Genomic DNA, 26,996 nt, shown 5'->3' on the forward strand with positions numbered 1-26,996 from the left:
TTGATGGGATGTGTTAATGAATACCACGAGGGGCCAATTCAGAAGATAACTCCAAAGCCGTTGGGTCAGGATCAATTAATTTCTGCAAATGTCTCTCCTTGGGCCATAGGTACTTAACCCTAGGTGTGGCCCACTCCTGTGTTCATATGTTTTGTGAATATTTCACCAACAAGGCAAATCAAAATAAGGCATGATTATTGCTGAGCCTGGGGCAATTCTACTTAAGATCTAGAGATTGGGAGCTAAGACAGTAACCCCCAAATCCTCAAAGGTGGGACAGAACCTTGCGGCCAGTCCCTTTGCTTGGTGCAAGTGAAAACTACAATGAGAACTCAGGCTTTAGAGGCAGGATTTATCATGGTACCATGTGATCAGCTTGTTAAATTCAAGTGAAGTGGCACATGCAGAGGGTTATAGGAGAGGTCACCTCCTGAACACTTCAGACTTGGCAAGGCATTCGGTATTCATATCAAGGGAACGCATTTTAATCACAAAATCATCTAAACAAGCAAGGAAGAAAAAGTCAGAAGCCAGCCATCAAAAACCAAGAGATCTGAAATGCACACAAATTGGGCACGTGAGGGTGTCCAGGGTCACTCGGCTATGACCAGAATTGTAGTAATACAAAATTCAATATTCCATTGTCTCTCGGCACTTCACCTTTGAGACCTGCATGCTCTCATGTGCAGCAGTGGGCAAATTCCTCCCACGGAAGGAGGCCCAAGCCCTGTTAAGATAAGCAAAACCTCGTCAGTAACTGTGACCTTCAATAAATGCGTCCTGGAGTTGCAATGCCACAAAGCGACAAGCATGTTTCACCTGATGCTCCCCGCACCGCCTTTTCCCCAGCCCTGGATTCAGGGCTGTCATTTTGCCAGAGACTCAAGAATGTCACACAGACAACAGCGCGCACTCAGACACCACAGTTTCCTTACCACTGCTGGAGGCTTGCTGGGGCCCTGAGCATGCTCTGAGCAGGTATGAATTGGGGGAGAACTCCTCATCGGGGTTGGTGTCCATGATTTGATGGGAAGTGTTGCTGTCTAGCAATGGCATCTGGCAGCTAACTGGTGGAGGATTATGGGAGCTAGGCAGCTGAGCAGATGGGAGGAGGCTAGACGAGGATGTAGGTGGAATGGGACGACCTGGGAAAGAGGACAGAGGGGTCAAAGGTCAGCAATGAGTGTCATGAGAGCATCCAGAGAAAGTTACATTGAAACCACCTCACAATATAAATATCTAAAAAATTAAAGAGAGAAAGAAATGCTCCAGATGTATTTTTTTCCAAGTGGTTTGATGTTTCTCCAAATGTCCAAATTCATACTGCAGGTAGCTGCGTATTTCACCAAATGGGCATGAGTGGAAATATCCATCTAGACGGCTGAAATGCAACCAGTCAGGAAAACATGCACTTCTTTCTATCTTCCCTGCCACAGTCCTACTATAATTCCCCATCATCTCTCATTGGACTATCTTCTTGCTGCTCTCCCTGCTTCTCCTCTTGCCATACACCCATCTAATCCCCACTGTTTGCATCCCTTCTCCAAAGAAATCAGGTCCTATCGCTCTCCTGCTTGGCACCCTCCAATGGCTTCCCATTACATGTGGAAAGAAGCTGAAACTCCTTATGATGACTCCTTATGATGATGTTCTGCCTCTCTGGCACAAACGGCCTCTCCTACCTTGCCCCCAGTAGTGGCCTTACCACTCGCCACTCAGCCCCTTATTCCCTAGCCAGCGTGGCCTTCTTTACCTCTGCTGCTTCAGCATGCCAGACCCTTCTGTCCTCTAACTCTTTATGCTTCCCGCTTCCTCTATGTGGAATATTCTCCCCACCTGCCACCTTGCTGATAAGCCCTTTCTCTTGAAACTTTTCCTGTTTGCCTCCTTCCCAGTTTCTCACCCATACGCTCTATTCTATTAGCCTGTTTACATTTCTTCACAGTCCTTATTACTATCTGAAGGTGGACATCTGTCTACATTATTCCCCCTGTACCCTCAATATTTTCCTAACGAATAGCACCTGTTGAATAAATGAGCAAATGAACAAGATAGACTCTAACCAAATTAGTTAGTTTAGGGTAGAAGTAGAAAGGGCCACATATGTGCATCCTAAAGAATTGGCCAATGCCCCCATTCTCTTGACCACCATTTGTTTTTATTTTTATTTTTTTAAGATTTTATTTATTTGCGAGAGAGAGAATGAGAGACAGAGAGCATGAGAGGGAGGAGGGTCAGAGGGAGAAGCAGACTCCCTGCCGAGCAGGGAGCCCGATGCGGGACTCGATCCCAGGACTCCAGGATCATGACCTGAGCCGAAGGCAGTCGCTTAACCAACTGAGCCACCCAGGCCCCCGACCACCATTTGTTTTTATTTTTGTTTTGTTTTGCGTATCATGGGGGAAATCCTACAAAGCACAGCTACTCCAGGCCATGGGGAGGAGTGGCCAGCCTGGCAGGTGGTGGGCAGTAACTTGGAATTGTCCTTGGGTCAAAAAGTTCTCCTTCCACACAGAAGGCTGCTGCAACCTCTCTTTCACATGGCAGGGAGCTCCTGGCAGCCAAATTGCTGAGTGAAGATAATTGGTGTGTGTACTTTCACCTGATTCACCCTTATGTGTTGGGGTCCTTGTGATTGCTTGCCTGCTGGTGTGTTCATTTGGGAAGCTCAGAAAAATGAGCCAAGAGTAGCAGCCCACGGGATATGCCCTAAAGCTGGAGGTGTGGAAAGAAGGGTAAGGTGTTGAGAAAGCAAACTCAAGAATCTGGTTAGAGTTTCAACTCAGGCAGGAAGTGTCAGAGTCAGAAGAAATATGTTTTCCTGCTTTTAAATATACTACATATGCAAATACATTTTCAGGCACCTCAGATGGATGCCATTTTTTTGTTGCCACTTTTATAACTGTCTTTCCTGATCTATTCCTCGGTGCATTAAATGTTATTGATAGATCAATTTCCTTCAATAAAATGGGAGTGCCTCTTATGTATACTCCGCTGGATATTGAGAACACAAAAATAAGCAAGACATCATTGTTACTCACAGAGAACTCACAGTCGAGTGGGGGAGGCAGACAGGTAAGTATATCATTTCAGTACCAGGTAATAAAGAGGACAGTGGCATGTGGAGACATAGTGCTGTGGAGGCAGGAAGAGGGACACTTGGTCCAGCCTGGCCAGGGAGAGGTAAGGGTAGATAGTCCAACAAGGATTCCTGGGGAAGTTGAAGCCTGAGCAGTTTTTGAGAGAAAAGGAGATGGACTTCTGGTAAGAGGAAACTCGACGGGTTGCACAGAGCCACCCACCCAGCACTAGTCTGTTACTTTTTTGAGGGTAGGAGTTGCAGAAAGAGACAGGGAATAAGAGACTCCTACAGCTCAAGTGTTTGGGGCTCCTGTCCAGTAACACAACTGAAGAATCATCATCCCTGAAATAGAATAATGGATAAACAGAATTTGGCTTGAAAGATTCAATTTATATCTAACAGTTTGGGAGCCACGTAAGGCACAATGTTCTTGCCGGATGCTCCAGCAAAAGTAGCCTGGACATGTCAGAGTTTCATCAGAATTGGGGCTAACATTTAATCCACATTTCTCCCATAGCTCTCCCTCTACTAACTATCATCACGATTACTATTTTAACTGCTCATGTTTTTGGGCAATGACTATCTGCCCCTTTATATATAGTATCTCTCTGAGGTTAGAATTATTATAATCCCCGTTTTGTAAATGAGGAAACTGAGGCACAGAGCAGTAAAATTGCCTAGTTAGCAAGTGACAGGGGCCAGGAGTCACACTCAGGTCTATGTGTTCCAAAATCCACCCTCTCACTACTCTGCATGGTGTTTGCCCTAACAGCATGATGGGGGTGGGGGGGGAAGAGGAAGACATACAAAGAGGGGGGAAGGTTGATTTACAAATCATGTTTCCAGTTTCCCATCTCCCAGTCCCAAGGCACTCTCAAGATTTCAAGAAAGAAACATTTCTTTGAATAAATGGTTATTTATAGCAGCTATCATCTGGCAGAGTTCAAAGCTTTTCTTGTAATTTTGTTATGAAGTTCAAAGTGGTTCCTTCACAGCAGTGTTACCCTGTGCCTTCTTCTAGGCCCCTGAATGTAGACGTGTCCTGACCAGGGCCCTGTGAAGTCAGTGTTGATGTCCATTTAGCAGCAAGGCTCTGGTAGGAACAGATTTTAACTCACAATCAATAGGCTTTAATGTTTGTATTATTGAGGCATATCTGGAAATGCATGTTGAAGAACAAGAATGCCTGGAAGCCAAATTTTTAAATTCCTTTGAGTGACTGAGGTGGAACTGAAGTTCAAGTGCAATTTTCCAGGAGCCTGATATGATAGTTGCTGTGAAATCACTCTTTACATGAACTTTCTGAAATTTTGTTCAGCGTGAATTCATTTCATATAGTACAGACAGAACTGCCTTTTAATTTATACAAATACAGACAATGGAAGAGCACTCCTACCACAATGAAAGCACTGGGGTTACTTCAATGTACTGAAACACACATCACAGAATTGTCTGATTTCTGTTATTCCCCTGGCCTCTTTAAATCCGTGCTTTTGTAACTCCTTAAGCTCCTTGATAGTACCTCCCATTACTTGGGAAATTTCTCAGTCCCTAGATCTTCCCCCAATCAAATTGTATGGCGTTCTCTGTTTGCTATGTCATTTGCTAATTTTGTTCACTTATGCTACATTTTTCCCCCGACTATTCCAACTGACAGAGACCATCTGTATAGACACAAACAGGTTCCAAAGTACAGGGGAAAAAGTTGGAACTTATACAGGCTCACTTTATAGACCATGATTTCTTACTAAAATACCTAGTGTGGGATGGGCATGTAACCAGGGGCTCTACACTTACCTGGTTCCTACTTTATACACTACAGAGGCCTCCTGACCCCCAAACTATTTTTGGAGTTCCACTTGGAATGTGTATAGAGTCCCCAGCAAATATAGGGAAAACCGGTTTTAATTAATCTGTTAAAAAAGCAAGAGGAAACATGCAAAGGCAGCAATATGTCATTCATTAAACTCATATGGTCTTGTGTATGTGTGGGTGTGTATGTGTGTGTCTTTTCCAAGATCTCCATGTAAATCAAAGTCTAACTAATTATCTGTGTGACTGGGTTCCCCCACAACCTTGAAAAGGGAGACTAATTTAGATTTTACTAATTTATCTTTTTCCAAATAAGTAAGATTTTGAGATAGTTTCAGCTCATGAAATATTTCTGATTAAAAGACCTACAGCTGGACAAAGCATTTCCCTTGCTAATTCTGATAGATGGGTAGTCGCTGTTTGAAATGCTGCGTTGAGAAGGATTCTGGGGTGCCCTGGTTCAGTGGGAAACAATGCCATGATCACTTAGAAAAATCACAGACCAGGAGTGGAGGTAAGGCAGCGGGTGCCGAGTTCTCATTTGCCAGCCCTGCTCCAGGCCTCATTCACCAACAGCTTCAGCCATACCTGAAAACTTCATCCTACACCACCTGTGGTTGAAGTCACATCGTTCTAATTCCCATTGTCTCAGTTACAGAACCATTTTTCTCCTTAATCTGACCTGGATCCAACTCTAGTTCTCCAAGAAAGGGCTACAGTCTCCTTCCCATCCCTGAAGCGGTAAATGTTATCTATGAAACTGCTGCTCGGCTCATATCTTGTTAACACATTCACTAATTTAAGATAGGGAGCATGTTGCCGATCAATGCCCAAAATTCACTTAAAACAACTGGTTCCTTTTTCATTCAAAAGATTAATGGCAAGCAGATATTAAAATGTTCTGTGTAGACAATGCGTAATTGATCTAGGTAGTGATAGGGTGTCAGGATTTTTGGTGGAGGAGACAGATGTGTTCCGGAGATGGTAAACAGCAAACAAAAAAGCCAAAACAAACAAACAAACGGAAAACCTCAACACCAAAAAACCAAACCAAAAAAAACCACCAACCACCAACCCAGTACCAGGAACTATCAAATCCAAAATAATAATTTCAGTGACCATATTACTACTTATAAATGAGATCTTGCTTCATGCTAAGAACTGAGCAAAGATTTTGTGTGTATTTTTCTCTTTTAGCACCCACAAATTTTCTATGAACAAAGGACCATTATCATCCCCATTTACAGATGAAAAAACTGAGGCTTGGATGGGCTAACTTTCCTATCATTGCCCTGGTAGCAAGCGACAGAACTAGCTGGATTTGAATCCAGGCATTCTGACTCCAAAACTTAAGCCTTGAATGGTTCATTTATGATTTTCAAATCAGACAAGAATGATTGCTAAAAAATGAATGAGATGTGAACACAAACTCATTGGTCTCCTTCTGGAATGTACCACCAAGGCCATCTTAGGGGAGATAATTAACCAGGGGTAGAATCAAGGCTCCTCCCAGAAATAGCTGTAGTGACCAATCACGTCGAACAAATGACTTGTGAGGAGAGAAACCAATTCTCAAACCAGAAACTGGAATTCCTCTGTGGCTTTGTAAGTTCAAGAATTTAATAAAAACATAGCTTTTGTGGAGGTCCCTGGGTAGCTCCGTTGGTTAAATGACCAACTCTTGATTTCAGACTCTTGATTTCAGCTCAGGTAGTGATCTCAGGGCTGTGAGTTCAAACCCTGTGTTAGGCTCCACACTGGGTGGAGAACTTGCTTTCAGATTATCTTTCTCCTTCTGCCCCTCCCCACCTCTCTCTCTCTCTAAAATTAAAAATGAAAAAAACAAAACAAAACATAGCTTTTGTGTTAAAGTTGAGCATTGCAAAATAACAGTATTAACATAGGCAAAACAGTTGGTTAGCGAATCCAAGCAACCATTCTAATGATAGTCCCCAATACTTTATTCAGATACCTGATTAACCATTTTCCTCCCCCAAATGCTTGGGGTTTATGAAGCCCGTATTTTTGATGGGGTAAAAAAGCAAGGTACCTATTTGTGTAAAGAGAAATAATGTCAATATCTGAGATATTACCTTCCGTTTGCTTGTAATCAATGAAGTTTTTAGAAATATGGGCCGACTTGCTTTTGAGTTCCATGAGAACATTTGTCAGGAAATGCATCAGATTTTTGAAGTGTTCTGCACATGGGGTTTGTGGAGGGCTGTGTGGCGGAACATTCTTCAAGGTATGACGGGCTCCAGTGAGGCACTGGGGCGTGGCAGCCAAGGTTACCGTCACAAAAGGCACAAGATACCCTGAACTTTAGCTGGACTCTGTGCCTCCAGCTGAAGGGACATGGATGAAATCACTGCACATCTGTTCAGCTAAGTATCTAGCTCAGGGATTTGATTTCTGCCCCTTCTATAATGACCGCAACACTATCCAGAGACTCAGGGATGTGAACCACACACCCAAGGGCCAGAAGCAAGATGCGCACTCAGGTTCATGAACTGCCAACACTACAATGGGCTACTCCTAAGCCCAGAGTTGCCTCGCACTGAAAGCCACCTATTAATCTGCCTCATCATCCAATTCATCCCGTTCTTAATTTTTACCCTGCCCCGAATGAAACCCTGGACTCCAATGGATGAGATCACCTGTCTTTTGCTAATGTTTGTTTCTGTCCTCATGCGTGCGGTATTTCTCTGCATTATGCACCCCATCCCTAACCTCTTGGCCTAATTGTTTCTGTCCTCCAAAGCACAAGTGAGGAATAGAGAGGCACAGACTTTGAAGCCAGGCTGACTGAGCTCTGCGGCTTTCTGTGTGAGTCTGAGTGCCCTACTTCACTCCTCTGGGCCTGTCTGATAATAACAATGCTGACTTCCCATGTTGTTGTGAATCCTGGAGAGAATACATAATCGGTCCCTAGAATTGTGTTTGGCCCATGGTAGGCGCAAGGGCCTGGATGGAACTAATGAGACTCGCAGCTTATTGTTTCCATCTCGTTCACAAGCACCTGCTGTGTGTGCATGGCTGTGCCATAGTTAGGGAGGCTCTGAGAGTTGCTGAGGCTGGACCACTGCAGCCATCTGACCACTCAAGGGAAGAGGCTGCCTGGGAATGGAGTCAACAGGGAGGCAAGCGGAGATGTGATAAGAAGGGGGAGACATTCCCAATGGTGTCAGTAGAGTACCTGGAAGCAGCCAGGCTGAAGCAACATAGCCACTAAGCTTTTCAATATATGAACTGATTTATTCTCCACCCTACCTTCATTTTGTTGTTGTTGTTTTGTTCTTTAAGCCAGCTTGAGTTGATTTTTGTCACTTAGAACCAAATGCATCCTGCCTAAAACTCATCATCCAGCCCAAGTGAGAAAATGACTTGGCCAGTGCCACATGGTTATTTAGTAGAACTGAAAACAGATTCCAGATTTTCTGTCTCCAGTATTTTAAGAATTTCATGTTCTGTAAGCTGACACCTTTAAATCACAAGAAATCAAACATGTGGGGTCCCAGAGAAACCACTTATGGTGGAAGGTATCTAGATTTGTAAGAATACTGAGGGCGCTAAAGGGGAGGAGAGGAGAGATACAGGCAGGTAGCTGACTACTTGTTACCCATCAAGCATGCGCTGCAGCAGCTGTTTGTTCTCAGCTTTGGAGAGAAACTCAGATCACCTTCTAGCTGGTGCCGGGCCTTACATACACCACACAGATCTTGGGGTAGGGTGAGAGGGATTCAATTTCTTATCTACATCTTACATTTTTAAAAAAGAACAGAGACAGTAGTCTCGATTATAATTGTAGAATGCAAAATGACCACAATGAATATAGCATCTTAAAATAAAAATATAGACATATATACATTCATATTTTATATTGTTATCACAATATATATATATATTCCCTGTAGCAACCTGCTTATATTTAGTGCTGATATTAGGTTGGATCAGTCGTCCTTAGCAGGGGACAATTTTGCTCCCCAGGGGACATTCGGCAATGTCTAGAGACATTGTGATTGTCAGAATTTGTTGAGGTGGGGAGAGGATGCTACTGGCCTGTAGCAGGTAGAGACCAGAGACAGTGCTTAACATCTTACAATGCAAAGAATAGTTTTCCACGACAAAGAATTTCCAGGCCCAAAATGTCAGCATTGCTGAGGTTGAGAAACCCTGGGTCCGCTGGAGTGATAGCTTTAGATTAGTAACTTGATGTTACGTGGTCCATCTTTAAACTCTTTTTTCCAATTGATAAGAATTGGACAGATATTAGAAGTGAAAAATTTGATTGAGCCAGCTCTTTCCCCCACCCAAGAAAAGTTTAAGCAAATAAGCTTACACTGTTAATGGGGAATTTCTGTTAGAGAGCAGGAAAATTTCCTCAGGCAGAATCTAAGTCATCACTGAGCGAAGTTACAACATGCCTTTCTCCGGAGCCAGGCAAGACCTGTTTGTCAAGAGATAGTTGGGCTCTCTTCATAGAGGCAAGAGATTCAGGGAAGAGTGTTCCGACTCAGTTGTAGCTTACTGAACCTCACCTGAGGAATTTTCAAGATGACGCTTCGTGTCTTGTCAATGAGGCAGTATCAACCTAACTCGTTCCATATCACCTCGTTTGAATTTTTATTTTTACAGAAGACCTAATTGCCCTCTTCACTCACATTTCGCTGAACTCAGTAAAGCCCAACTAAGCATTTCTTGGAAACAAAGTGTTTTCAAATGGCCCTGACAAAGCCGTCCTGATTGCACACAAGCTATTACACATGAGTTACTGGAAGAGTGACGAGCTGTTGGCCTTGCCCCAGGGAGAGGGCCTCTTTCAGGAGCACTAGCATGAACTGTCTTCACAGCGTGGGGCTCCGTGCAGTTGGGTGTTGTTACTACATCTAACAACTTGCATGTTTATATGTCACATCTTCCTGAAAGCATTGCATTTTGGAAGGTGTCAAATATAGTTCAGGCTAGAGATGGAAGGTGGAGTTTATTTTTGAACTAATACGAGTTCTGTCATTTTCTAATGCCAGACCTTTCATGTTCATGAGGTGAAATGCAGTGAATCTGTGCAGCTTCCCCTTTTGAGGACACAAATCCACTTTACCTATGGTGACATAACTGTCCACCAAAGGGTAATGAATCCTTAAATACCTTCTGGCCAGAAATTCCCAGTTGCTTGATACATATACCCTAATTACATCCCCCAGCTCCTTTAAGATGACATGCCATTGTTATTTTGGTGATGTGTAGGTGTCTAGATCAGTGCTGTCCAATAGAACTTTCTGTGTTGAGGGGCATGATCTATGTCTACCATGTTTAATACATGGAGCTATTGAGCCCTTGGAATGTAGCCATATATGGCTAGTGGTTAGCACATTGGTCAGTACAGTCTAGATTATGGCTCTAGCTTCCCAGTTTCTGATATCTCCTATGCTCCTATGTATCTCCCCTTTGTCTAAGAGCCAACATATTTCTGAATGTGCAAATTTGCTCACATCATGCTTCTTCTCTCAATTTTCCCAAGACTACCCACTGCCTACATAAAAAGGTTCCAACTCTTATATGGCAATCCTCTCTTGCCAGGCCTCCCCATTCCCTATACTCCAACCACATCAAAGCTACTATATTACTGAATATCTATCTTTCCCTCCTTGTGTATGGTAGGTATTCCCTTCTCATAGGCAGTCTCACCTTCCTCCTGAACACCTCCTTAAAGACTCAGCTCAAAAATAACCTTTATGAAAGTCTTTCCTAATCACCTCACCCAGAGGTGCCCAGGACAAACTTTTATCATCGTACAACTGACCCTTGAGGAGCTGACACTGCACAAAGTCAAAAATCCGCATTTTTTTGGGGGGGGGGAGGGAAGGACAGAGGGAGAGGAAGAGGGAGAATATTTATTTATTTATTTATTTATTTATTTATTTATTTATTTATTTATTATTCTTATGTTAATCCCCATACATTACATCATTAGTTTTAGATGAAGTGTTCCATGATTCATTGTTTGTGCATAACACCCAGTGCTCCATGCAGAATGTGCCCTCCTCAATACCCACCACCAGGCTAACCCATCCTCCCACCCCCCTCCCCTCTAGAACCCTGTTTGTTTTTCAGAGTCCATCGTCTCTCATGGTTCATCTACCCCTCCGATTTCCCCTGCTTCATTCTTCCCCTCCCGCTACCTTCTTCTTCTTCTTTTTTTTTTTTTAACATATATTGCATTATTTGTTTCAGAGGTACAGATCTGAGATTCAACAGTCTTGCACAATTCACAGCGCTTACTAGAGCACATACCCTCCCCAGTGTCTATCACCCAGTCACCCCATCCCTTCCACCCCACCCCCCACTCCAGCAACCCTCAGTTTGTTTCCTGCAATTAAGAATTAAGAGGGAGAATCTTAAGCAGGCTCAATCTCATGACCCTGAGACCATGGCCTGAGCTGAAATCCAAAGTTGGAAGCTTAACTGACTGACCCACCCAGGCACCTCAGAAATCCACATATAACTTTTGACTTAACTACTTATAACTTAACTACTAATAGCCTACTGTGGACCAGATGCCTTACCAATAATATCAACAATTACACATATCTTGTATGTTATATGTATTATATGCTATATTCTTACAATAAAGTAAGCTAGAGAAAAAAATGTTAAGAAAATCATGAGAAAATACATTTACAGTACTGAACTGTATTTACTGAAAATAATCTGTGCATAATCGGACCTGTGCAGTTCAAATCCATGTTGTTGAAGAATTAACTGTACTTGTAATATGTTAGCCTATTTGTCTAAATGTCTGGCTCATTCATGAGACTGTGAGTGACTGGGGAGAAAAGCGTGGATTATATACCTTTGTATCCTAGCACCCAGACCAGAGCTTGTATGCAACAAAACAGTGGTATGATTGGTTGATTACAACAGTTCACTCCACTATATTTATTAAATATATATCAAATGCATGTGGCATTGGTTTCACTGCGGGCTACTGCGCCTGCTGGTCTTGGGTATTAGGTGCCTCTCAATGTATAAGTATTTTGTTGAAAAGAAGGGATTCTGATTTTAAATCTATGTTTTTTTCTGTTAATCAAGTGGCTAGAGTATGAGGTTATGACTTCAGCTGGTGGTCAAATGAAGACCTAGCAGTCTTTGACATACGTGGAGGAAAAACTTACTGTTAGATTAATTCAGAGACAATATGTCAGTCTCCAAGGTACACCTTTCAAAAGAATTTTTCAGGGGTGGTGTGCCTGTATTTTTTGGCTCAGCTATTGAGCTTAGAGCCTAACCCCTGTGTAAGATGTGACTCTACTCTAGCCCTAGAGTTTCCCACCTAGGGAAGTGATGGGGAGATGTGACCCAACACTACCTAAGAACACAGATCAGAGTGCTGAACTGTGTGGACACTGCAGTCCCTTATGGAGTTGTCTGTCTGAGCTGAATAACATGCAGAAGATATGTTAAAATATTAAATTTCCTTGCCTACCTGGAATCTACATTACACCCTCAAAAGAGCTTAGATGACGGGGGGGAATTACTGGAGAGATTTAAAGAAACTGTATGTTCATGCTAAAACTTAATTTTCAAAGGGCATTGGAAAACCTCCCCCATGACACGTGGAATCTAGTTTACTTTTATGTTCATTTCTTGGGTTCATAGTATATGGAAATAACAATATCCACTCACTAAGATTTACTGAGTTCTTATGATGTGCTAGGCATTACTTCTAAGTCCTTTACATGTATTATTCTATTTAATCTTCTAACAACCATTTGAGATAGGTAATATTAACCTCATTTTAAAGAAGGTAAGACTGAATTAAGAGGAGATAGGTTGGCTGGGAGGAAGAATTTGAGTCTAGGCATTCTGGCTCTAAAGCTCATACCACACTGTACAGGAAATGACAATGGACTTTAATTAACCTTTGTAATGATGAAGTACCAAACACTGATGACAATATGGTTGGCATGGGAACCAGACTGAAGTTCAAATCTTGACTTTGCCACAAATCTGCTGGGGAACTTTAGGCAAGTCACTTAACTCTCCCGTGCTTAAATGTTTGATAAGCAGAATGTGTATAAATAGATATCACAGATTATTATAAATATTAAAATGAGACATTATATAAATGTTCTGAAGTAAATGATAAGTATTATCATCATCTATTAGAAGGGTAGGAGGTAGTTGTCCTAGTCCCCCTCCAGGACATTTTGAGAATTAAATAAGAACACGTATAAACGTACATTGCAAATAGTGAAGTGTTCTGTGAATGGTAATTGTTTTCTTTTTCATTATTGGAAGCTTTCCTTTCCAAAGGCTTTGTCTACAAAGAGCAAACAGTTCTGAACTGTAAGCCTGTGTTTTGCTATGTGCCAAAGAGACCACGAAGGTAAAACATGGGCTCTATGCAGCAGATACTTGGACCATTTCATCTCTCTGCTGTCTACGCTCACACGACCCTACCTATTTCTCATTGATCGGTCCTTGATAAGATGCTACAGATGAGATGTAGGGGGAGTCTAACCACCCATAACCAACAGGAAGACTGAAAATCTCCCCATTAAAGATACAGAAATGTTTTGAAACCGGAATGGATGACTTAAACTAGACTGGTACTAGGTCTAGTTTGTTAGGCCATGAGTGTCATACACGTTAGTTCATTCCTTCTCTGAACAGTCATTGCCTTGTACCAAAAAAAAAAAAAAAAAAAAATCCCCACTAACCATATAGTTGGAGCACTAGAGTTAAGAGACCAGGGCTCCTTATTGTGGCTACTAGATGCCAGTGTTGTGACCTAGAGCAAACTGCTTACCCTCACTAGGCCTCAGTTAACATATGCAATGTTACCACACTAACACATAATAGCACCTAGTACTTTCAAGAAATGTGATGATGTAGTTTCACATCCTTTCCTGTGCATGGAAGGTATTCTCTTCTCCTTGACAATCTCAACTTCTTCTGAACATCTCCTTAAAGGTGGTCAGGCTTCTGGGTAAGTCCTTCCTGATCACCCCACCCACTGGTACCCAGGACATACTTTTATTGTTGTACTTGTAATATGTCAGCCACATCAAACCCACACTGAATCCATATTCCAGTGGAAGAGGCTAGTGTTCACTAAAATTTTTTGAGCATTTACAATGTTCTAGGCAATATGTTTAGCACATTTCTTAGTTTGAAATTTATGTAATCCTTCCAACAATACTGGAAGGTACTATTATTATCCCCATTTTACAGATGAGGAAACTGAGGCTCATAGAGATCAAGGGATTTGACCAAGGTTACACAGCAAGTAACAAAGCCAAGATACTAATTCAGATTTCTATGATTAGACACACACAGTTATTGCAACACTAGAGGTGTCAAAAGAGAAGGGTGGGTAATTCCAGCTGGGATAGTCTGGGAAGGCAGATTAGAAGAGGTAGCAGTCTGGGTATAACACAACAATCTGTAGGGAGCTCTCCTTCAGCTCTAAAAGTCCACAATTTCAAAATATTCTGCCTGCATAGCAAGTATGGAGATCAATAATAGGGTCAAGATCACAGATGAGGTTGTACCCTAGCAGGAATTCACAACCTGACTCCCACCTTCCTCATCTTCTCCAAGCCTGGCTTCCTTTCTTCATGAAGGTCAGAATGAATCTTCAAATTTCTCTCTTCAGTCCCTGCAAAGGCAGCCGCTGCATAGGACTGATTTCTGAAGGCTCACTTAGTACAGCCTTCAGGGAAAACTATACATTAATACAGACAGCTGGAGATATGAAAAAAAAAAGGGCCTTAGGAGGGGCAAGATGCTTCCTCTTGGAAGCATTAAGGGAGAAAAGAAGGAGAATTAACTCCACCACTGGGAGCATGATAATCATGCCTACCAAGTACACCAGCCTCTCAGCTACTCAGCCTCAGGACTGGGTGCATAGTGACAGATTTAGGTCTGAAATAGCACAGTGCTATGCTGTTGTTGAAAAGATGTGGAAGGGGAGAGGTTTCAGACAGTTTCCTCAAAGTCCAGGCAGCCTAGTGGCCAGTCAGATGACAAAGTGTATTAGTTTATTCTCAGCTCATGAGAAGTTGTTTTGTGTGTGCACGCATGTGCACATGCGTACACACACCCGTTCTTAAATTGACTAGACTCAGCAAATTTAATACGCACCCACAGGGTCTTGTTGATGAAGTCTTTATTTTCATAAATAATGCCTTTCTCGCCTTTTACAAGCCTTTTTTAAGACCTGCAGTGCATCCTGGCTACAATTCAAAGCCCATCTAATGAAAGCACCTCCACTGTCAGCAATGTTAATGTCACTTTAAAGAGTGTGAAATGTTGCTAAATGTGTCAGGAAACAATTAGATAACATAAGAGGCATGTTTTCTCAGTGCACAGAGAAATATATTATGCAGGCGGGAGATAAACGCAAAGTTTTCTGAGCTCCAGCATATTCAGCACCCTCCCTCCCTCTCTCTTTTTAATCCAACAGAGAAATTGTTTGGCAAGAGTAAGCCCTGTTTCAAATACTTGGAGAAGGGAGAAAGGCCTGCTTTGCCTCTGACTGCTGTCGCTTGAGCCCTGTGCTATCAGGCTCAGCGAGATACAGTCTTCCACTCAAATTAAATGTGTGCCCTCCTAATTAGCATTATAAATATAGGTTTCTCTGAGCCAGAGTTGATAAAATTACAGTGTTGGGCTGGGAAGGAACCGGCAGCTCTCCCATACCGACACAATGGCTGTAGTGTTTGTGCGGTTAGAACAATGCCCCAGAGTCTGCCCCCATCTTCAGAGGTCAGCCTGGGGAAGGAAGTTAAATGCCAAGCGGGCTGACATTAGGACAGCAGCAGGGCCCAGATGCAATCTGTTCGTTGTATGTGATGGTGTAGAGTTTGGTTCCTAAGCTCTGGGGAGTACAGTTCTTACTGTGAAGCTTCTTTGTAGAGTTTTGTCATCTCCGCCACCTGTGGGATTCCAAATGAGAATTGGAAACCACAGGCAAGGGCTGAAGATAATGGATTAGCCCCAGTCTCCATCCAGAACCGCTCTCCATGGTTCTGAAACATCACCACGCGCTAGGAACTGGTTTCTTTCCCCCCAACCCTGAGAAATGGATGCCCAAATTCCTGGAGGAAATTTAAATTAAGTGAGGGAATCTGTGGAGAAGAGAAAAAAGAAGGGAGTAAATAAAGAGAGACAAGGGCAGAGACTCTGGAATAGGCATAGCCACTGAGTATTGTCAGGGGGTAAAAGAAGGAAATGATTTGTTTTGACACTTTTCAAATAATCAGAGTTGTCAAGAAAGACAGCACTGCCGACCAGGGCTGAAATGCTGGAGACTTAAGGTAACTGAGTTTGCATGTTAGGTGACGCAATGATGTGCAATTTGGGACATGAACAAACAGGTTTGCATGGGCAACTAGCAAACCCCATCATGGTGGAAGTGATGTGATTGAAGTTAACATATGCAAGAATTCACAAGTTTTGTCTTTTTTTATGAAAACTTGCCACATTGTACAGATTAAAAAAAAAAGACAATTGTGGCTAATAGTTTCCATTTGTTTCACAAAATATGAAATTCTGCAATGTCAGTAAGTCTTAGAAGCTGGGGGTAGGGTTAACTTGCTGCTCATCCCCTTTGCTAATTTGCTATCTCGCTGCTCTTTTTTTGTGAGATTAGTAAAATTCATATAATAATCTGGATTAAAGTCAAAGAAAGCTTTGGCTAAAGGCTATTGAATGCTAGCTATAGAAGGAACCTCAGATAATATCTGGACCAAGTATTTCACTCTGTTGATGACAAAATTATTGCTCAGGGAGAGAAAGTGGCTTTTCCCATACCGCACAGTGAATTAGTAACCTTAGTCCAGGGCTTTGTCCACTAAATTACACTCCTCTTAGTAATACTCAAGTTGAAGGACAAATAGACCATAGTTTAAGTTTGGATCAAGAAAATCTGGTTTCACAATCATATTTATGGGCTAAAATCCTACACGTCTAATGCAAGATGTGTAAAACAGGTACCACCCCCAAATAAAGCCCTGCATATAACATTAGACTTATTTTCCAAACTATGTTCTTTAGAACACTGAGTTTTCTCAGTATGTAAACATGTGTCCCAAGAAAGAAGGCTTTCATGACCAAAGAGTTTGTGCAGGATGAGACAGTATGAGAAGCATGAGAAAATGAGTTCCACTGTAGTCTATGCTCAGGTGATCACATCTGGATTAGCTGATCTATTCCATCCCAGGTTTACACCACCTTCGAGAGCCATGCTGAGAAACTGGATTTACCCAAGGGCAGAAATTCAGACTGATGTTTGCACTAGATATCATCTAATAGGTTATAGGCCCAAAGGTCTTGAGCCTTGAAAAGGGTTAAGAAAAGTTGTTATAATCCTCAAATAAATGAGCCATGACCCATAGAAGAAGAAATGGACTTTTATTAATTGGTTCAGGTGTCAGTTCCAGGAATGATAAAAGTTAACAGAGGCAGATTCAGATCAATATCTACTACATTTATCTATGCCTCTCCTTTATATAAGTTCCACCTAGTATCATGGTTCTTTAGGCATGTGGTTTATCATTCTTCCTAGAGTGTCATCTACTCTTTCACTCATTCAACACATGTTTGTTGAATAATTACTACATTTCAGGGTCTCTTTCAGGCTAGGACATTGCCCTAGGTGACTGCTGAATCTGCACTATTGGTGTTGTTCTTAGTCTTTCCATCCCCCAGAGCACCTAACAAAGTACTTACTCATAGAAAGTGTTTAATAAATACCTGTTGACAAAAATGGATAAGAGTGCAAAGAGCTTTCTAACAATAGTTGCTGAATACATCAGAACTGGTATCCTTGTAGGTAATAAGCTTCTCATTACAGAGATTATGCCAGTATTCCTGAGCAGCACTTGCCAGTAAAACCAGAGAGACTGTTTTGGCATTCAGTGAGAGGAAAGATTATAGGCCCTTTAAACTCAGCTCCAGCTCTAAACCCCTATAGATCTCTGAGCATTCTTGTCACTGTCCCTAGGAGTAAAAGAGACATAGGATCATTTCGAGGATGTCTCAAAAGTAAGCAGTCTGCCCACAGAGTCTCCCTGCCCTACCAGAAGTCAGAAACACATTTGTCTTCCTGCCTTCTGCATATCTGAAAAATTTTAGCTCCCAGCTGAAAAGTGAGACCCATATAGATTCATGCATCCTTAGAGGACTTAACTTTATTTAAAGGAAACATGTCACTGTGTTGAAGCTTAAGCTCAAATTAATTATAACAAGTGTAATATTTGGCCAACCTTAGTCTCATGTTTCAACATTCCTGCTTGATCAGTTTCCAGAACTAAATGAAAGCCTATAACCATTTGCAATGTAATAACACTTTTTGCTTTTACGACTGCTTTCATCTGTGGATCTCAAAGCATGGTGCAAACAGTAATTAATGTTCACCTGGGAGGTAAGGGTGCATTTGCTCTGCTCATTTGGCAAAGTGGATGTAGGATGGGGTGACTGCTCAATGTCCAGGCAAAAAGTGAAATGGCGGGCTCCTTCTTCCAACCTATTTTTCTCTATGATCCCAGTAAATGAGTCACATTTGTTTAAGCACAGAGTTGGCATATGTGCACTTAAACTAAAATAGTTTCAATCCAGAATAAGAGAAGTTGAAATAAGTGATTGCGTGGAAGCTAAAAGGACTAGTGGGGAAATCTCATCCGAGTTTCTAGACTAGCCATCATAAAAAAAGACTCTGGAACCCTGCCTTCTTCTCTCTCCTCCTCCCTCCCTTCTCATTTATTGAACACATATTCTTTGAGTGTCTAATGCAGGTACTGTTCTAGGGCTGGGACTATGAAGTGAAAAACCAGAATCTTGGCCTTCACGGGGCTTATATTCTGGTGGGGAGAGAAGAAAATCAATTAAAAAAAATGGCAAAAACTAACAACAAATAAATGTATTTAAAGACACATATCCAAACACATACCTGTCAGTATGCATGTATATATGGGCGGTGGGGGAAAGAGAGAAAGGTAAGGAGAATAGAGATGGCAGGATAGGGTTCAAGAGGTCCATGCTACTCAATGTCAGGTCATTGGGAAAGACCTTTCTAGTAAGGTAACATTTGAACAGGGATCCAAAGGAAGTGAGAGAGGGAGCCATGCTTGTATCTGGGAGGAAGCACATTGCAGACACAAGGAATAGCATGAGCACAGGCTGTGGGCTGACAGCATGCCTGATGCATTTCAGGAATACCACGCAAGTCAGGGAGCCTGCACTGCAATGAGAGATGGGAGAGAGGGAGATCTTAGGAGCCACTGTGAGTTCTTTGGCTTCCCTCTGAGTGAGATGGAAGGCTGCTAGAGAGTTCTTGGGAAGGAGGGACATGTCCGATGTTCAGTGTAACAGAATCACTTCAGCTGCTGTGTTGATAAGAGCCTAAGGAAGGCAAGGGCAGAAGCAGGGAGACCCATTAGAAGGTGACTGCAATAATCCACATCAAAGATTATTGGGGCCTGAACTGGAGAGGCGGTGGTAGTGACGAAGGTGAAAAAGATCAGAACCTGGACGCACTTTGAAGCTCAAGCTAACATGTTTTGCTGATGGACTAATGCAGGTATGACAGCAAGAGAGGAGTCAATAATAACTCAGTTTGGGGCCTGAATAAACATGGTAACAGAGGCATGAGTCCTCCCACATTTAGGCTATGCGCTTGCTTTAGCACATAATATAAGATGAAAGACAAAACTGGATTGAAAACTATTATAAATGTTGGAAAGTGATGCTAATTGTTGCCTAGAAGATCCTTCTTAGACAGATAGGCAAATCATGATTTCATTCACAACTTTATCAAAAAATATCCCCCAGGAAGAAAAAGGTAAAAAAGGGCTTCTAGATAATCTGGAACAGAAAGAACTGACAAGGTAGACACTCATCTTTTGTCTGACTTAAGGAAATCTAATAAAATCTAAGCTGAGAGAGTTGAACTTTCATCTTTGTTCGGGTAAGACAATGCTATACATACTCAGAGTAAAAATTTCTCAACATATGCAGGCATAGAAACAGTCCAGAAAATAAGCCATTTTCCCCTGCAAACTCATATTCACATGTGGTACAGAGTAGTAAATTAATTTTGGTCCTGTTCTCCGATTTCTCCTTTAGCTTGACCTGATTTTCTTGCAAGCCTCAGGCACAGTTAATTTGTGGGGAGGGGTATGTATTAGAGAATATGTATTTGTGCATGTGTGTGAGTAGATGGGGATCTTTTCTGAAATATTAATATAGCACCTTTTTATTATTATTTATAGGAGAACTATATCTTCAGGGCTTTTAAAATAAAAAGAAATGGAAGATAGGTGATGTGAAATTATTTTTTAGTGTTCATACCCTTTGGTTGATATATAAATAATACAAATGAAATGGTAAACAGCATTAAAGGTACAATTATTGAGTAAGTAGAAATGTAGATTCACAACAGTACCAAGTTCCCAGTTATCATGATAAGGAAGCGGCTATTTATGTAAAGCTCTGTAAGGTTGTCCTTTTTTTTTTTTTTTTTGGTCTTATTTGAATTTTATTGTAGTTGAATCATTTTATTACAGAACTAGAAGATGAATTTCTATCTATAAAGTTGAAAAACTAAAGCCTGGATAGAAATTGGCCACAAATATACAATTTCAGTCTGCACAGAGTAAGTGAAAAGCAAATTGTGACAGTCTATGGAATGAAACAGTTGCTTAATTGGTTCTGAGTGACCCGCCATTCTAGACTAGCATGCAGTATTAATGGTGGAGAAACTGCTTCAGACCTTTCCAGGAAAATATGCCAAATCCTGTAAAGGAAGGCTAACATTTTCCTTAACACAGCAACAAAGGAAACATCACCACAAAATCACCTTGGAACCATCGACTTAAAACTATGTTATGAGTGAAATTTCCTCTTCTCAAATGGAGCCTCGATTAAAATGAATGTCTTAGCCCTGTAATCTCCCATAGGGTTATGGAACCTTATTTATTTAAATTGGTCGGTTGTCCCCTGAGAGTTCTACCAATGGAGTGATGCGAAAACTCATTAGTGCCATTTTATTTTTAAATTCCACAGAACAGCCTCAAACAGAGCATGATGGCTTCCCGAAGTGCTCCCACTGTGGAGCATCATTTGCCACGGGAAGTGCACCAGTAAATCATAATGCCCATCACTCAAACCGAGGTTTCTATCTTCCAACTTTCCTATATCACTTTGTAGGTAACAAATCCAGTTCATAATGACATCTGCTATGGAAATGTGACTTACAGACTGGGCACATGGGCTCCTTTTTTGTCTAATTCTGCAAGTTCTTAAATGATATGAGGAGGACACATAACTTGGAATTCCATGCTAACAAGAAATGTAAAAGAGCCGATCGTGCACATTTGCTTCTAATCAGACTCATACTCAGCTTATACAGTAAAGGCATGAAAGCAAAGAAACACCAATTACCATTAAGCCCAGATGTAAAGAGATCAATGCATGGGCTAACAATTGGGTGCTGTCAAATGTTAAAACCGCTAAATTCTGATCTTGTTAAATCATCTGATGGCCATTTCTTCTTTAGTTAAATAGGGATAAATAATAAAAAACAATTTACAACTAAAAGATGCTAGCGTTTTGCAGCTGCTGAATGTCTTTTGGGGAGATTAGATTCTGTAATGAGGAGATATAACCATCATTTTATAAAAGCTGTTGCTGTCTTGGGAAAAACACCACTGAATACGATTAGAAAAAGTCTTTCCTTCATGAACCTATTACAGTCATGTGCTGATTGCTTAGCATATGCTTAATGATATCTCCATAGCTGAAAAACAATAATTTGTTACTGTAAATCTTGACATAATATATTAAGTTCAACTGTGCTCTTATTAGTTCTGCCTTTGACTTGAATGGTTTAAACTTGCAAAACCCTACAAAAGTTGAAAAGCACATCGACTACCCACATTTTTAACACAGATCTATCTAGATCTATCTATCTATCTATCTATCTATCTATCTATCTATCTATCTATCTATCTATCTATCTATCTATCTACAGTCAAAAGTCTACCCTTGAGCTCTGGTATTATATCCAAGGCCAAAATTGGAAGCCTTGCAGTAGGAACTTTTTTTTTTTGAAAGTTTACAAAATACAGTTTTTGGAGTCAGTTTTTCATTATCAGTAGGAACTTTTTATACCCTAAAACAAGTAGATGATAAAACATCCAGAAGGGAAACAGATGATAGGTTCTCATGCCTTATCAAATATTTCTGTAGTATTTGGCACTATGACATCCTTGCTTAATATCACTGGTGACTACGATAAACTGGATATATATGTATGTACACGCTATTCTTTTTAAAATCAATGACTATACACACAAGCATTTAGCAGGTATTGTCTCGTCTAAGACAAAGAACTTCATACCAGGTCTTGGAATCATGGGTCATAGAACAAATTAAGATAAACTTGGGTCTCTCACAGACTTCATCCACCACTGCCCTCCATTTCCAGTAGATCTTCCCACTGATCAACAACCCCCACCCTCGTGAAGCTTCCACTTACTACAAACAACATAATTTCTAAGCTTTGAAATGGAGATCTCCACACAAAGGCTGGCAGAATTCTTCATAAGCAGGTTTCAAGGCTTTGTTCTTTGCTGCTGGGTTCCACAGAGAAATTTATCTCCTGGGATTAGGGTAACAATTAGGGATTCATGCACTCTAACAGTGATAGTACTAGGTGGGAAAGATCACATACATTCGTGAATGAACATGAGAAAATTCAGAGTTGCAATTACTTAACATTTTTAATGCCAAACCTCATCTGTGTCACACCAGTCTCTGAATCCAGCACTACAGACCTACTATTAATTCCCTGCAAGCTAATTGGGGGGTGGGGGTGGGGGCAAAGGGGGTGGGACATGAAGTCAGCCCTTGATGACTGGTTGAAGGTTTCTCGCTTTCTCATCATAGCCCAGGTGCTTTGGAGAGAAGTTCCTCCTCAAATATCAGTAAAGTCTTAGCTTTATGGCCTCCATTCTCCTGAGTAGCCCCCAGGATATAAACTACCAGTCTTTTCCTGGATCTTATTTATGGTGTTGCTTACTTTCAGAAGATAGGCTACATCATCTCTGGATTAAATGTGGGAGGAGAAAGCAACTTTGTTTTAAATTTTCAGCTCAGGAGAGAGGGTCTTCACAGCACAGAGATTGTGATAGTCACCTAAGTCCTAGTGAAATCCTCCTCCTCAATGAACCTCTCCTGCCTACAGCTCCCACAGTTGATGAGAATGAAGGTTACAAAGCAGAATGCTTCTTCCCTCTAGCTGACCTTGTGGCCATCATTATAACTCAGTTATAAACACATGTGGTGGGCACAATAATGACCCCCAAAGTCATCCATGTCCTAATCCCTGGGACCTGTGAATCCACCTTGCATGGTAAAAGGGACTTTGCAGATATAATTAAGGATCTTGAGTTGGGGAGACAAGAGGGAGGCAGGAGGGTCAGATTTCAAGGAGGAGATGTGACCACAGAAGCAAAGGTCAAGAGATGTAAAGAAGGGGCCATGGGCCAGGGAATGTAAGTGGCCTCTAGAAGTGGAAAAGGCAAGGAAACAGATTCCTCCTTAGAGACTCCAGGAGGAATGCTGACCTGCTGATACCTTGATTTTTGTCCACTCAGACTGCTTTTAGACTTGTCACCTCCAGAAATATAGGATAATAAATCTGTGTTGTCTTAAGCCACTAAACTGGTGGTAATTTGTTAGGTTAGTAATAGGAAATGAACACAGTAAACAACATGGCTTTAAGGAAGATCTGCTCTGAGTGGTTCATCTTATCCAGTATCAGAACCACGCACAGCAGAGTGCTTGGAACGAGTGGAAGTGGGAAAGATGTCTAGCCTGCTCCCAAATTCTTTAGCCAGGAAATTTAGCTCTCTGAGAAGCCATCAAATCAACAATAAGCAGAAATAACACTGTCTTTGTGAGTTCTAGCAAAAAGTCACCAGTTAGTGAATCAACTAATATTTTAACTACCCAAGGAGGAAACGTGCTTAGATAAGTAGCTTTTTTAGCAGTGAGTATCTGCAGAATCCTTAAGAGCCTAGGGATTACGGTCACATGGGAGAAATACACAAGTCCATTCCCTGGTTCTAATGCTGCTCTCTAGAGCAGAGCCTGCCCAATGGCAGCCCACTAGTTTCATCTGGCAGACAGACATATATATTTTGACCAGAGTAGTGGATTTTTTTTCTTGCTTTTAATTGAATTTTAATGCCCTTTATTAAAATACATACTCTCCAATTTACCACAGTCTTCACCATTCCCTCTTACTGACCCCTGGCTATTTCATTCATTCACATGACTTAATTGGTCCTTATGGACACTTGAATTTTCAATCCAAGAGTAAGAGCTGTGGTGACTTGATTATTATGCATTTACCATTTAACACTTTGAAGCAACTTTTGTGATCTATCCAGCACTCATGATCTATTCAATTGTCTGTTGTGACCCACCAATGTTTACCTTTTGCATGTTCCCAGTAATATGCCACAGGGCTCTGTTGTTGGGCATTCTCAGTGTGTTCAGTGAAAAACTGAGTAAGGATACAAATAATAGTCTTAACATATTTGTAGAGAACATAGTGCTAGAATTAAATGCTTGTATTTTTGACAAGAGAGTGAAAGAAGATCCAAACACATCTGAATCATCCCAACTGAAATCTAAGAGGGTATATTGTAAAGTTCTGCATTTAGGATAAAAGAAGGAAAAAACCCTACACAAGTACTAGCTGGGAAAATAGGATTCCACAGAAGCACATATGAAAAAGGCTTTGGAGTTTTCTATCAGAAGCTTTGGTACGACACACCGATTGACATGTTTGGCTCAAACAAATCACTAATAGAAGTCAATGTTCTGATCAAGAGAAACCATACTTCAAGTTCTACTGTAAGACAGTCAGACCATTCTCGTGGATGCAGTAACCTTTCAAGATAGACATCTGTAAAGGGGAAGATATTCCTAAGAAAATTGGCAGGATGGTGTTGGGTTGGGGGTAAATGTGAATCAGGTGAAGATCTGAAGAAAATGAAGATGCTTAGCTAGGAAAATCAGAGATGGGCAGGGAAGGTCTGATATACACATGGACAGATTAGTCTGATCCTACAGGAGGAGTTTGGCATTTCTCTCTTTCTTTCTTTCTTTTCTTTCTTTTTTTTTTTTTTTAAAGATTTTACTTTTTTGACAGAGAGAGACACAGTGAGAGAGGGAACACAAGCAGGAGGAGTGGGAGAGGGAGAAGCAGGCTTCCCTCGGAGCAGGGAGCTGGATACGGGGCTCGATCCCAGGACCCTGGGATCATGACCTGAGCCGAAGGCAGACGCTTAACGACTGAGCCACCCAGGTGCCCCGGCATTTATTTCTTTGCAGAGGGGAGAATAGGGGCCAAGGAATAGAGGAGATAAGAGGAAGCATCTGGCTAAATAGAAGGACCTATTTTCTAATGATCTGACTAGGGCACAAGTGGGACAGGCTTTCTGTGTGGGAGTGAGTTCACTGTGGGTGGAAGCATTCAAACGGTTATTAGATGGCCCAAAGAGGGGATGAAAAGGACGAAATCTATGTGTGGATAAAAATGGAATAAGATGGCTTCTGTGTTCTAATACAAAAGCAAGATCCTCTGATACCAGGGCCCTACTATCCTTAAGATAACACGAATTGGGACTGTGATCCACCGGAGGCAGAAGGGGAGAGATCAAGTTCATTTATGTAGAGCAAAAGAGGTCACTTAGGGACAATCCAAAGGGACTTTCTCTTCCAATAAATGAGTCCCTGGTGAACCTTAGGTTCATAAGCACATCCCAGGCTATTAATTCGTTCATCAAAAAGACCCAAAATATCCTACCATTTAAATTTGCAATGTTATTTGTAGCATTTTTCTCCATGGATTCATCTGTTCTCAACAATTTAAAAGATTCTTGGCATCTTGTAAACAACACCTGAACAGTCTAAAAAAGACTCCCCAGCACTGTTAGTCTACTGGGGGGTGAACATTTTAAAGCGATCTAAGTATTGCTGACAGGCCAGAGTCTCCCTTTTCCTCTTTTCTGACTCAGAATTTTTAAATCAAATGATTCGCCAGTCAGGTGCTGGAGATACATGCAGATGAAGAAAGAAGCTGAGTGCAAGGATGCTGGATCTGACCCTTTCCTGAATTGCTGCACTGTCTTGAGTGAACACTAACACTCGCCCTCATTCGTCCACCTTCACTGAGGGCTGACCCCCAGCAAGGGCTGGGCTAGACAGGAGGAACATCATTGGAACCAGACTTGGCCTGCGCCCTCCAGGAATTCACACTTTGGTGAGGGATACAGAAACGGAAATAGGCGGCTCAATTTTCCCTGCGGTAACTGCTATCAAAGGGATTGGCTTCAAGGAGCAGGGGAACCCAGAAGAGGGGCAGTTAACATTTCCCGGGAAAGGAGGGGTTGATGACAAATGCAAAGCGAAGACACTTTTAGAACAGACATCACCAGTAGCTGGGGGTGAAAGAATGAGGCTGGAAGGAGATCCTGCGTGACGCTAAGTGGTGTAAAGTCACATGTGGAATGACCATTGGAAAAGCAGACAGAACTAGCTATCTGGGGCCCTCCCCTGCCTCCACCTAACAACAGAGTTGAATTTTTGATGCTTCTGTTTCCAGTGAGAAGTGGGGAAAATAGAATCCCATGTACTTACCTCCCAGGACTTTTTTGAAGACAAAAATGAGAGATGAGTGGGTGGGGCACCCGGGTGGCTCAGGTGGTTAAAGTCAGTTAAGCATCTGGTTTCAGCTCAGGTCATAATCTCAGGGTCCTGGAAAGGAGCCCTGCATGGGGCTCAGCGAGGAGACTGCTTGTCCCTCTGCCTCTGCCCCTCCTCCCCTTGTGAACATGTGTGCGCTCTCTTTCAAATAAATAAATAAAATCTTTAAAAAAATTAACAGGGGGCGCCTGGGTGGCTCAGTCGTTAAGCGTCTGCCTTCAGCTCAGGTCATGATCCCAGGGTCCTGGGATCAAGCCCCACATCAGGCTCCCTGCTCAGCGGGAAGCCTGCTTCTCCCTCTCACTCTGCCCCTGCTTGT

The 26,996-nt window shown here is 41.8% G+C and overlaps 1 protein-coding gene across 3 annotated transcripts in view; it reads right to left on the reverse strand.

The window, feature by feature from the left end:
* TENM2 (teneurin transmembrane protein 2) overlaps positions 1 to 26,996 on the reverse strand; it is a 926,033-nt gene that overhangs the window by 366,587 nt on the left and 532,450 nt on the right. For 2 of the 3 annotated variants that reach the window (XM_045901687.3, XM_045901680.3), the window contains exon 3: positions 936 to 1,145. The exons of the other annotated variant lie outside the window; for it this stretch is intronic. In XM_045901687.3, the coding sequence (XP_045757643.1) occupies positions 936 to 1,145 (210 nt within the window). The remainder of the gene's footprint in view (positions 1 to 935; positions 1,146 to 26,996) is intronic. 3 annotated transcript variants of the gene reach the window in all.

Source organism: Mirounga angustirostris, unplaced genomic scaffold (assembly GCF_029215605.1).
Source record: "Mirounga angustirostris isolate CCGP_5_RB_7025 unplaced genomic scaffold, mMirAng1.0.hap1 SCAF_7, whole genome shotgun sequence".
Taxonomy (NCBI): domain Eukaryota; kingdom Metazoa; phylum Chordata; class Mammalia; order Carnivora; family Phocidae; genus Mirounga; species Mirounga angustirostris.